The sequence below is a fragment of the Chiloscyllium plagiosum genome, unplaced genomic scaffold (assembly GCF_037043375.1).
Source record: "Chiloscyllium plagiosum isolate Xiang-an unplaced genomic scaffold, Cpla_swu_hap1 HiC_scaffold_28, whole genome shotgun sequence".
NCBI classification, from domain to species: Eukaryota; Metazoa; Chordata; class Chondrichthyes; order Orectolobiformes; family Hemiscylliidae; genus Chiloscyllium; species Chiloscyllium plagiosum.
The window spans coordinates 33420911-33434790 of record NW_028270166.1 but is presented as its reverse complement, the minus strand read 5'-3'; the positions used below and the strand labels follow the sequence as shown (position 1 = coordinate 33434790).

The following is a 13880-nucleotide window of genomic DNA, read 5'->3' as shown; positions in this document are numbered from 1 at the left end:
CGCGTCACAGTGAACAATTAAAATTTGAATTACCATAGACCTAGCTTATAAACAGCTCATTTTTGAGGCACCAAGATGCATATTTAATCCTTTTATGTGGCCTACAAACCTTCCACCCCTATTTCTTCAGCTAATAAGTGCATGATCAGTGCTGTTAAAAGTCTACCTTAATTTCTCAGCTCAGAAATACACGTTTACCATTATATTTGACTGGTAAATTGGCACATAGGATCAAATGGGTGATATGACTGTGTGGCCAAGAGGGTATTTAAAACATGCCCACATCGATCAAACAACATGTGGTAACTAATAGACAGATGTGTGTCCAGTTGCAAACAGACCAAAATACAAAATTCACTTCAAAGTCATCAGAATGGTTGTGTCATCACCAAAAGTGCAGTGCATATACACTCAAGTGGACTACATCAAACAGGGATAAAGACTGCAGAACAACAGCTGGTTGGTGCCACTACTTTACACAGCAATGTCTACATTGCAATCGTAGACCAAGACCACTTGGGCTACTAAAAGACCATGATGCTAAAATTATCAGATTCTAGTAATTCATAATGGGCACTTATGTTTTTGCCTGATTATGTCACCTCCACAATAAACATGGAACACCTACAAATTATGATCGAACCAGCAACCAGATGTTCAGATCATTTCAGTGAATGGTGAATTTGATGATTTAGTTGTGGAGAATGATTGAGACTGAAATACCAAATCTGGGGTATAGAGTGTGATCCTTATGATGATGCCTTTGTCAAAGTGGCTGAGGATAAGTTCAAATACTTAATCATTTTTAGTACCTAGTCCATTTTTGATTTATGCGATTTATAGGACATGTTTAATCAGCACGGTACAGATATGATTGCGATTTCAACTATCCTCCCAGAATCAATTTATTCATTAAAATATTGTATATTGATTTAATTTGATTAACGTTTTTTTTTAATCACATTTCAAAATACTGACCACATCCACCAGCACCAGTGGTTCATATTCTATATTCGCTGTGCAAATCAAGGATTTTTCAAAGGTCGACTTGTATGCTGTAGTCAATGGTAATCCAAATATATAACTTCTAAAAGTTATAGAGTCATAAACTCATACAGCATGGAAACAGACCCTTCAATCTAACTCATCTGCGCTGACCAGACATCCCAATCTGACTGAGTCCCATTTGCCAGCATTTGGCCTATATCCCTCTTCCTATTTGTATGCTCATCAAAATGTCTTTTAAATGCTGTGATTGTAGCTGCCTCCAGCACTCCCTCTGGAAGCTCATTCTGTACACGCACCACCCTCTGTGAAAAACTGTTGCTTGGGTCACTTTTTAAATCTTTCGTCTCTCCCCTTTTGGACTCCCCCACCCTCAGAAAAAGACTTTGGGTATTCATCCTATCCATGTGCCTTATAATTTTATAGACAAAAGTTGATTAAATTGGATTGATCCTGAGCTAAGCAGCAGCATAATGCCCCATTTTGTATAATGAAAACATTCTCTGACTTGAAATGAACAGCATCAAGAAAGATCTACTGGTCCTTACTCAGACTGGTCCATAAGTAATCCAGTCGTTCGCCAATTGTGCTGGATTTTATGCTCACCATCTATTGCACGTGAAGATGGGTGAACAGTGAGTAGCCCTCTTGATGACTCTCCACCTGCTCTAAATCTTCCAGCTCTTCCTTGTATTAAAATCTTTGACAAGTAGCCCATGCCACATGGCTGCCACATCATTCATTCCATTCACCGCCCATGCCCTTTACAATCCTAATACCAATTTAATGTGAACCTTGCTCCTAAATTTGTCCCTTGCATCTACCTTGTCAATTCATGTTGTATTCATGATGGAGAGACTGCAGGATCTATGCTGAAATGAGATAAAATAAAGTTATTACATGTAAAAGAAAACTTATAAAAACCTATTTATTACAATTAGTTGTCTCTAATCCTTCAGAAGATCAAGGATTAAAAATCATAGTCCCACTTCAAAGTTTATAATCACTGAGCTATCAATCAAACTGTGACCTGAGGGGCACTCCACTGTGATAATGGATTTTTGTGAAAGCAATCTTATAATTATAGCATTCAGGCTTCAGTCAATGGACAAAATGAAATAAAGCGGTTCATTTTGACAATTTTGGTTAGTTTGTGCACTTTTGCCCCTAGGTTTAACAAGCCAGTAGGTCACCTGGTCTCCTCAAGGTATTCTGGAACCACATCCAAAAGGACAAGTCACCTCTCCTACCTTCTATTAAACTTTGCAAGATTTAGTCCTGTCCTATGAGGTTTAATCTGCAAACATCACATTTTTCGCTTCTGGCTAATAAAAGATCAGGCGTGGCTGAAGGCAGCTATAATACATGGGTAGCTGCTTCAGTCAACTACAGATATACAGAACCTGCCTCTGTTTCTCGCCACCCCAACCAATTGCACATATAATAAGTTCCATGTTTTGGTGCAGGAATTCCTCATTCAGGCCCTCCAGAGCAGTTTTGCAGCAATGGAAATCAGATCTAGCCATTATTGACTCTGCGAAAAGACTGGAAGAAAATGGAATATGGAGCAGATTATGATTTCCTATAATAAAACACATTGAAATTTAGCTTTTCTCACATCCAGATTAAACATTGGCTACGTATTCATTTAGGGAGAAAGTGAGGACTGCAGATGCTGGAGATTAGAGCTGAAAATGTGTTGCTGGAAAAGCGCAGCAGGTTAGGCAGCATCCAAGGAACAGGAGAATCGACGTTTCGGGCATAAGCCCTCCTTCAGCCCGTATTCATTTAAACAGCTTGCTGTATAATTGTACATTAATTCTAGCGTTGGAATGTGGAGCTTGAAAGTAGGTTTGGTAGCTCTGATATTTCATATACTGAAAGAATTTTCATGAATTCAAATAGATGTTTTTTCCTGAAATCGTCCCTCACTTGTGTTTTCCTGTGTTCCAAGGACAGAAGCTGAAATGACTACACAGGTATTGACTGTGTAACATCAAAGTCAAGATTAGAGTGGTGCTGGAAAAGCACAGCAGGTCAGGCAGCATCCGAGGAGCAGGAAGTGTAACATCAAATTTGGATTTGAAAAGTAGATGTCTGTAGGTGCAAGGAAACAATCGTGAAAGGTGAAGTCCTGGGAAAGGATCAGGTAGAGTGGGAGTTTTTTTTTAGTAATGGCAATGGTGGGAGGAGAAAAAGCAAGGAGGATTGAACAATTGGGACTTAAATGCAAGAGAGTAAAATTCAGAGAAGTAATCCCTGTGGATGTTTTGATAAAATAAAGATGAGAAAGAGTGGAGATCAAAGAGGAATCATCTCTCAGATCCATCTCCTTGTTTTGTTGGTGTTTCCAAAATCAGCCCAGAAATGCAATCTTTAAAACGGACAGATTTTACAATCTTTAATCAGAAATGACTAAATTTAATGCTATTTTTGGTTTTCTCTCCCTGAGCTTTTTAATGTAAAAATTTGTAATCCAGAAGAAATTATTTTGAAGTTTGATGTGCAAGTGCAATCAATGCAAAGATTTACTTTTTTATTCTTTTTTAGGTTTACCAATCAAAGAATACCTGCAGAAGAATCAGACCCTATCTGAGTTTTTCCTGAACAATGCATCACTTCCCACAGAGGTGGTCAACGATTTGATGGCAGCAAAAATAAATCTCAATCAGGTAATCAGCTTTAAAATGTAGTTATATGTAAGGTTCTTACAGGGGAGCTGTATCAAGTTGCTGCTGGGTATCATGTGATGCAATAATCAAAACAGCGTTCATAGTGATAGTTCTAATGACCATTGTGTAGGCACATTGAAAAAATCCAATGCCCTGTCTTATTATGAGCAAGTATTGGCAGTGGTACTTTTGTGACAAAGAGAACAAAGCAACCAAGGTTTCTACTGATTGCTACGTATAAAGTCCTGTTTACAAACTAGTCATGCAGGATTGAATAGTGCACCAGCCTCCCTAATCTGGTGCCATATAGAAAGAATAACCTCTTCCTGAGCACGATAACTACAAGAGGGTTAGGATTATCTATATAATTCTACCTGGGTGGATTTTCATAGCCCTGAGATGCTCCGAAGGTTCTGCCTTCCACTATAACTTTGGTAGGAGAACAGCGGAATTCCAAGAAAAATGACAAAACAAACACAGGAGTTTGCATGAACCCTTGTCGAAATTCAGGATCCATATCTTTAAGGCAAAGCTGAGGGAAACAAAAAAAGTATCATTCAAAAAAGTGATAACATGAAATACTGGAGTGGAAAGGGTCAGCGATCATTGCCTGTGCCTGCTTTTGAGTTCGCAGTGTACATGCTCACTTTCTGTACTATACAGTGGAACCTCGATTTATCCTAACGAGATGGGCGGGCACTATTTCCCTCGGATAATTGATTATTCGGAAAATTGATTAAATGCCTTTCCTCTGGGGCTTGGAATTTTAAAGTCTGCTCCCTGTTCAGGAGACTAGCAGCAGCACACATTGCGTGACACCCCAGCCCCAACAGCTCCCCCTCCCCCACCATCCACCACTGTATCCCAAACCGGTCCAACACCGCCCCCAGCACAAAGCGCATGAGCCCCCGCCCCCAACCCGGTCCAAACCTGCCCCCCGACCCCCACTTGGTCCAACCCTGCCGCCCGCCCCATAACCCCGCCCCCTGGTCCAACCCCGCCCCCCCTTCCCCCCAACACCGTCCAAACCCACCGCCCGCCCCCCAACCTTGTCCAACCCAGCCCTGCGCGTCCCCCCCCAACCCAGTCCAACACCCCCCCCCCCCCCCAGCACAAAGCGCGTGTTTTAATTTGAAAAAATAATGCATGGCTTGTTAGCAGCAGTACAAAACCTGAGCCAATTATTCACTGAAAAGTTGACCCCTATCCGCAAGTGCACACATGCTGACTGATCACTTGGCTGCTCCAATGGCGCTCAGTTTTCAAGACCAGGCAGCCCATTTCACCTAAGTTCAATGCACCACCTTAAACATTCAGTTCCTCCACCAATGGTGCCAATTTGAAGCAGGGTTCACTATTCACAAGATGCAGTGTAGAAACTTGGCAAGCTCTCTCCGTGCCATTTTCCAAACCTGTGACCTCTACCATGTAGGATAAGGTCAGAAGATGCATGGAAACACAATCATCCACCAGGCCTCCTCCAAGTCACTTGCCCTCCTGTTTCTTTATTGCTGTTTCTTTACTGTCACTTTTTTAAAAACTTGGAAAGCATCACCTTCTCAAAAGCATTAGGAATGTACAATTAATGCTGCCTTTGCCAGTGATGTTCACCTTGCACGAACAAATTACTAAAATAAAAATCTCAATGTGGAGTTATTAAATGGTTAAGTGTCAACAGAGCAGTGGAAAAGAAAATTCTTCTGTTAGATTTCTACGTAGTTGGACCTGACTTTAGTCTACCTGGGTTTGGATTTTGCAGATACCCCTTGCTGGATCAAGGGAAAATTTTAAAGAGATTGTTTGCAACAAGTCTCATCTCTCCAGTTTCTTGGCTACAAAGAATATGAAGGCATTCAACCGTTTGCACAAGAATTTGTGTGCCTTACCAGAGGGAACACTGCAAAACGCAACAACTATTTTCCTTTCTGAAGTCAACTTCTCCAAACTCTTGGCGGTTAGTTTGTTTTTGTTATTCAATCATATAAAGCCTGCATGATTATATTAAAGTATTTGTGTGGCTTGTTAGCTATGTTTGCTAACTTCACTTGCTCCATGCTGAAGCACAGTTATACAGCTTCAACATAGCAGTAGTTTAACATATTCTGTGTTACACAATTCCTGCCTTCATCCTTGAACTTATCATGAGCAACAGCAGAGGAAATCAGGTAATATGAAAGCATCCCATTAGGTCATTGAGCCCAACATTGCAGAATACATATCTAATCATCATCTAGCAGGAGCAAATTACTGCAGATGTTGGAATCTGCACTGAAAACAACAGACGCTGGAGATTAAAGAGGGTCAGGCAGCATCCATGCAGAGAGAGCAAGCTAACGTTTCAAATCTAGATCACTCTTCATCAGAGCTGAAGAGAAATCAAACGCAGGTTGAGTGATTGCTTTGCAGAACCCTTCCAATCAGTGCACAAGCATGACCCCGATCTTCCCACAGTTGGTCATTTTAACACAGCATCCTGCTCTCATGTCCACTTGTCTGTCCTTGGCATGCTGCAGTTCTCCAGTGAACCACAGTGCAAACTGGAGGAACAACATCTCATCTCCAGACTAGGCACTTTACAGCCATCTGAACTTAATGTTGAGTTCAACACCTTCAAGTTGTGAACCCATTCCCACTCCTATCCTTTCATTTAGTTTTACTTGTTAACATTCTCTGTCACCATGATGTCTCTCCCCTCCGCCCACCCCAGTGGGACTGTCTGTTATTTTGAGTATGACATAATTTGGAGATGCCGGTGTTGGACTGGGGTGTACAAAGTTAAAAATCACACAACACCAGGTTATAGTCCAACAGGTTTAATTGGAAGCACACTAGCTTTTGGAGCGACGCTCCTTCATCAGGTGATTGACAAAGAGTCAGTTAGATTTGAAACGTCAGCTCTTTTCTCTCCTTACAGATGCTGCCAGACCTACTGAGATTTTCCAGCATTTTCTCTTTTGGTGCTGACTGATTATTTTGGGCAGCAGGATGGCTCAGTGGTTTGCATTGCTGCCTCACAGCACCAGGAACCCGGGTTCAATTCCAGCCTTGGGCAACTGTGCAAACTCCATGCAGACAATCTCCCCCTGTCTGCACCGGTTTCCTCCGGGTGTTCCCACAATCCAGTGATGTGCAGGTCAGATGAATTGGCCATTCTAAGTTGCCCATAGGTTAGGTGCATGAGTCAGGGGAAATGTAGGGGAATGGTATGGGTGGGATACTCTTTGGAGGGTCGGTGTGGACCTGTTGGGCTAAAGGGCCTGTTTCCACACAATAGGGATACTAATTACACTGGAGTGCCAGCCTGAATGTGTCCTAGGATATAGATTGATCCTTCTGATATTTACACAGATATATTAGAAGCTTAATTCAAGGTAGCACTTTTATTTTGCTTAGCAAACAGAGAAAACTACTGTATTGTCCATTTACTAACATTTCTGATTGACACAGACATAGCTGTGCAATTTTAATAACTGTATTCTCTCTTTATTTTGGTCTTTGTAGCTCAGAGCTTGGAGTTTTAAGGTGGGGAGTCTTTTAACAGTTGTACAGGACATTGGAGTACTGTGTACAATTTTGGTCCCTTAAGAAAGGATATGCTATCAGTGAAGGCAATTCAAACAAGATTCATAGGGCTGATCCCTGGGATAAACAGATTGCCTTATCAAAGAGCTAAACAGGCTAAGCCTTTGTCCATTAGAATTTAGAAGAATTAGGGGTGATCTTATTGTAAGACTATAAGACAGTAAGAAATAGGAACAGGATTAGACCACCAAACCTCCTGCACCATTCAATAAGATCAGGGCTGAACTGACATTCCTCACATTCACTCTCCTGCCTTTTCTCTGTAATCCTTCATCCCCCTGCTGATCAAAATCTATCTCTCTATGGACACAACAACTCTACCCCCATAGCTCTCTGTGACAAGGAGTTCCAAAGAAGATGTACAGGATTGAGAGGATGCTTGACAGGGTAGACTTTGAGAAGATGTTTCTATTCACAGACCAGTCTTGATGAAGGGACAATAGTTACAGAATAAAGGGACACTCATCTAAAATTGAGAGGACAAGGAATTTCTTCTCAGAGGGTAGGTGAATGTATGAAATTCTCCATCCCGGTTGGATCACTGAGAGCATTTAAAGAGGAGCTGAATGCATTTTTGAAATATTGATGAATTGAAGACTATGAGAAGCTGACATGAAAGTGGAGTTGAGGCCTGGAGCAGATCAGCTATGATTTGTTGAATTGTGGGGCAGGCTTGAAAGCTAAATATCCTAGTCCTGCTCCTATTTCTTGAATTCTGATATCATCATAAGGCTTTACTTGAGCGACATTTGCCAAATGATGCATATATGTAACCTTACTAATGATTTTCCCTTTATAAAAAAAACTGTTCTTTAGTGTCAGAACATTTTGTATTTCATCTGGTGTTGCTGTTGCATTCTTGAGTTGATTGAAATATGGCAATAGGCAAATCCTGTTTATTCTCATTTTATACAGTAATAGTACAACTACCTGTTTCTGACGACTTGTTTCCTCTGCAGGAGAGGGTTACATTTAGTGCTGGAAATGCACTTGATGCATCTAATGCCCTTAACAGTTTTATACTCAGAGTGGGATCTCTTGTGCAGCAGGTAAGTACTGTCTTCTTTTTGTATATTTCCTTCTCTCATCTTCTGTCTGCAAGTGCATTTCTTCACCTTTTCTTGATTGTCTCTGAATATCACCCAATTAGCCAACTTTTCTGAGAGTATTGAAGAAAGATCCGCAGAGCAAATTGTGGATCTTCCAAACCCTAATGCCAGTTGCTTTAATGAGATGCTTTCATGTAGATCCAACATGCAGATCTCCATTTAATAACTACTTTCTGTTCAGTTACTTTTAATGTAGACAGGGCATTAATATTCCTGAATAAAAGAAATACATTTAAAAAGGAAAAGGTGAAGCAGATTAAAGCTTTACTTCTACAAAATTACTTTGAGTAACTCAAAGTTACTTCAGTGTTGGTTACATTAAAAAGTGTTCTCTCAGTCTTCTGTGACCGGCTGTGGGCAATAAATGGCAGCAGAAACTGGGATATCTATAATTGTATGGGATATTATAAGTTCATAAAATATAGGAGCAGAATTAGGCCTTTCGGCCCATTTGAGTCTGCTCCACCATTCAATCATGGCTAATATGCTCCTCACCCCCATTAGATTATGATAATCCAGTGGTTATGCTGCTGGACCACTAATCCTGGGAGTAAGAGTTCAAATCCCAACAAGGCCATTTGAGAATACAATTCAGGTTAAAAAGAAATGAACTGGAAATAAAAAAGCAAAAGCTGTCTGGATTGTTTCACTAATGTCAGTTATTAAGGATGACTGATGTCCTGACCCAACCTATCCTGTACATAACTCCACTCGCCACACCAGGGTGCGTGACTCTTAAACTGTCCTCCGAAGTGGATTTGCAGCAATCAGTGATGGTTCCAGAACAAGTTCCATTTGCTGTCTTTTTCATGACAATTTGAAATAGGCAAGAAATGCCAGGCTTCTCAGAATGAATAAAGAAAAGGAAATTAGGAACCAGGTTGGGGCAGTATATCATTTTATATTCAGCCGTATAATTGGTCAGTAGCTATTGATGACGGGAAAATTGCACCACACTCATTCCAAATTGTTAGATGACCCTAACTTCAAAATTGTTGAGAGATTCCAGGTCTCTCGTTGTGAGAGTAGTTCTTCAATACAAAGATTAAAAGTACAAGGACAAGATGCATCCAATGCGTGCAATGTAATGGAAGATCTTTCTTTCTTTATACACAAAGTCTTTGACCTAGTGATCATAACCCTGTCCCACAAATGTCTAACTTTTTCTTTTAATTTCACGTGGAAGACTTTGAAATCTTTTTGGTTAAGGTTTCCATTTGATTACGATTTGTCTGTTGTTGCTGATCCTCAAACTTTTGTAAAGTATGCAGTTGAGGAGATGATTGTACAATTATGGAATACATTAGAGCCAGTCTTCTAACCATCTCTCTCTCTGTGTGCTCACATGGTGGTTCAGTGGTTAGCACTCACAGCGCCCGGGACCCTGATTCGATTCAAGATTTGAGTGGAGCTGGGAAAGCACTGCAGGTCAGGCAGCATCCGAGGAGCAGAAAAATCGACATTTCAGGCAAAAGCCCTTCATCAGGAATGACAGCTTCCTGAAGATGCTGCCTGACCAGCACCACTCTAATCTTGATTCTAATCTCCAGTATCTGCAGTACCCACCTCCACCAAGATTCAATTCCAGCCTCAGGCGAATGTCTGTGTGGAGTTTGCACATTCTCCCCGTGTCTGCATGGGTCTTCTCCAGGTGCTCCATTTTCCTCTCTCAGTATAAGGTGTGCAGGTTAGGTGAATTGGCCAAGCTAAATTGTCCAAAATGTTCAGGGATGTGTAGGTTAGGTGCATTAGTCAGGGAAAATGCAGAGTAATAGGATAAGAGAATGGGTCTGGGTGTGATACTCTTTGGAGGGTCAGTGTTGGGCCAAAGAGCCTGTTTCCACACAGTAAGGATTCTATGATTCATGTTGCTGTGGTGCCAGAGAGAGGTTCACCTTCATTGAATTATATCTTAATGAGACTTTCAGGAAAGAGAGAAGGAGAAATTGGCAAAGTGAAGGTTTTTTTTAAAAAGCCTGTGGGTGGAGCTTATCCATACAAGGGACTGGTTTTGTTTTATTCATGCTTTTCCTGTTATGTATTTTTAAGACTCCATATTGATCTGTTGTTTACATTTCTGCAGTAAGTGTGCAGTACTGGTCACCACAAATATTACATGCTGGTTTAATTACAATCGTATTTAATAGGACTTTTTCAACTGCAACTTTTCTGCTTTGTGAATTTATTTGTTTTCTCCCCCATAATTCTCACGAGGTATTGGAGAGAGACTCCAGATAAAACAGATGCCAAGAATCAGTGAAAGGAGTTTAGGGACACTATTAAGAAAGGTTCTTTTCTTGGAGTAGCATGCATGAAGGCATTGTATTATGTTCAATCCGCTTTCAACATATTCACCACTTGGCTAGAAGATTGGAAAGAATTTAGCTATTACTTGAAATTCCTTTGAACACTACACTATAAAACCTTTGTACCAAAACACGATCTGTTTTTCTCAGATTGTTAATTTGCAACAGCTTGAGTCTGATTCTGACTGATTTTATCTTTAGCTATTTTAGGCTGAGTTTGTTTGGTCTGATGAAGGCCAAATGTCAACTCCACTATCACTTGTTGACTGGCATTCATCATTCAACACTTGCCCTGATATCAACTGCAGAGATGAAATCAATTGAACTAAATAACAAGATTTATAGTTTAAATTGAGAATGACTGATGTCCAAGTTGTATGCACAGTGTACCATTATGCATTCCCTCTATTAATTTTATGTTTCAAATGCAGACAAGTTGCTCAGATGGATCTGAAACATTACCATCTGTGTATCTTACTAAGATAGCTAGGACAATAAGGTAGTCAACAAAATGATATCAATAGATTAAATGAATGAAGAAAAAAATTGGCATGTGGAATAAATAGAAAGAAGTGATGAACAATACTTTGGCAGAAAGAATAAAAAAGTATTATTTAAATGAAGAAAAACTGCAGAGATCTATGGTACAAAGTATCTAGGTTCCTTGGTACATGGATCACAAAAAGCTAATTTGCAGATATAGTTAGTGACTAAGAAGGCAAATGGAATGTTTGGTACAAAGGGAATGGAATATGAAAGTTGGGAAGTTTTGCTACAGTTGAACAGGGTATTGGTGAGAACACATGTGGAACATTGGAAGCAGTTTTGATCTATTTAAAAAATTATGTAATTACATTAGAAGCAGTTCTGAGAAGGTTCACTTAAACCTTTCCTCCCAAGGTAAACATTTCATCTCAGGAATGAGTCAACATTTGAGTCTTAAAAAAATGAGAGGTGACCTTCTTGAAACATACACGATCCTGAAGGGAATTGGCAGGGTGGATCCCGAGATGATGTTTTGTGGGAGAGGTTAAAACTAAGGGACACAGGAGAAATATTTTCTCAGTATTGTTCATTCCAGGAATTTACTTCTCATAGAGGAGTGGGGATGTCAAATATTTTTAAGGCTAAGTTGTATAGGTTCTTGATAAAGGGAGTCAGAGGTTAAAGAGGACAAACGGGAAGATAGATTTGAGATCACAATCATAACAGCCATGATCTTATCAAATGGGGAAGCAGCTACAGGGAACAAATGGCTTATTTTTGCTTCTAATTTGTATGGTCATTTGATGTGCCTTTTTGTTGTGTTTTAGAAACAACTTAGTCATTAAATTAAATCTTATTCAAAGCAAGGGCATGTTCAAAGAGTAGCAAGATAAATACATTTCAAAGATGTAACAGGAGGCTGAACATTTTCAAGATTTTGCATCTGGTTGGACGTATTCTTGGAGATTTCATTACATGACCAATTGCCCTACTGATGATTAACCTGTATTCTATTTCTTCTTTAAAAATATATCAATAGTCTGTTTAAAAAAAACATGTTTCTTAATATACTTGTTATTTTTCTACTTGGTTACCATATCTGTGCTCAGGGAATTAATCTTTAATTTCTGGAGACCTAAGGACAATCCCAGAGCGATGGCAATGGTACTTCTCAAAGTTCCGTTCAATGAGCTAACAATGATCCTATTTATAGTCATCTGTTATTTGAAATTCATATAGTCTCACATTATAGAACTACATTACTTTACAAATACTGGATTTCACTGGTTTGGTGAAAATATTTAATGCATCGGTGCAAACATGTAACAATATGAATCAGAATGCAGTGTAACATAAATGTAGCAAGAGTAACTGATGTGTCAACTTTGTAAGCATTGTCTCTGATCCATTTTAAATGTATCAAATTGATGAATAAGATTTTGTTGGCTGCGCTTCACTTGGTAGAATCATCCTCATTGTATGAATTTATCATCTAATCAGTTTTTAAAATTGCCTCTTTGGAGCTCCTCTGTTTTTGCAATTAACTTGGTAACTGTTAAAACCAGCACTTCTGGGAAAATCTCAAAGGTTATCTGTCCCAAGTTAAATTAAACAATTTCTCATGCAACTTTCTGATTAATAGGAGAAAACTTGTTGGTTGCTTCCTAAACAAATAAATAATATTGATATGAAAATCTGATTCAAGTTGTTATACAGATGTGGAATTTTATACCAATATTGAGAAGTGCCCTCAACACACCAATAGGGAATATGCATCTCTGTTTAGTGAGAAAATAATCAGATGTATAACTCTCACAACGTTAGTTGTTTGGTTCATTGCTTAATCAGTTCAGTCCCTCCACTAATGAACAAACCAGTTATTTTTACTTGCTATTGTCCCTCAATTGAATAAATCTTGCAGTTATACATTGGTTCTCAACTGGATTTGCAGTAGTATGACATCTGTTCATGTATTTTGTATTTTTTTCTATTTTCTTATGATTGTGTCACAAGTTTTCCAATATGACCAGCTTTTCTGAATTCTGGGATGCAGTTCAGTGGTTAAATAGTCCAAACGCTACTAGATCACCAACCATGATGTTTCAAACAATATCGAAGATTGTTTGTGGGCATTTGGATGGAGGTGGGCTGCAAATACCTTTCATGAACTGGTATGAAGATGATAACTACAAGGCCTTCTTTGGCAGGAATAGCACAGATGAGAAAATTATCACTTTTAACAATTTAACATGTGAGTACAATATGATTACGCTCTCAATACATACTGTAAGAAAACAATTTGCATACTTATCTTGAGTTGAAGCAGTCTTGGCTCAGCTTCAAATGGATATGGGTCTGCTGTATAAAGCATGCACTAATTCAATAGTAATTTACAGTCTTATTGAAGAGAATTCACAGGTTGGCTCATATAGAAACTGGAAATCCCACACTCCTGACCTGGTCTGTGGGCACCCTGTGAGAATATGGGTGGGCAGATCTGAGGAGTTCTTGGCTGCTCCTGGAAGTGGCCAAGAGGACCACTAACAAGTCCGCACAGTGGTCTGTGAAAAAGGCCATAATTTACATCGATCTGCCTCTTCTCCATGGTTACATCCATATATGTTGCCCATGGAGAGGGATATGCTGATCCCGTGAGTGCAGTAGAGGCCTTTAGAGACCAGTGGGCTCAACAGGTACTGGTGCACCATCACCCCGGTAAC

General features: G+C 39.7%; 1 protein-coding gene across 2 annotated transcripts in view; it reads left to right on the top strand.

Moving 5' to 3' along the window:
• Nucleotides 1–13880, top strand: part of LOC122565247 (phospholipid-transporting ATPase ABCA1-like) — a 181281-nt gene that overhangs the window by 60577 nt on the left and 106824 nt on the right. For both annotated transcript variants that reach the window (XM_043721019.2, XM_043721016.2), the window contains exons 6-9: nucleotides 3556–3677; nucleotides 5437–5631; nucleotides 8219–8308; nucleotides 13174–13411. In XM_043721019.2, coding sequence (XP_043576954.2) covers nucleotides 3556–3677; nucleotides 5437–5631; nucleotides 8219–8308; nucleotides 13174–13411 — 645 coding nt within the window. The remainder of the gene's footprint in view (nucleotides 1–3555; nucleotides 3678–5436; nucleotides 5632–8218; nucleotides 8309–13173; nucleotides 13412–13880) is intronic.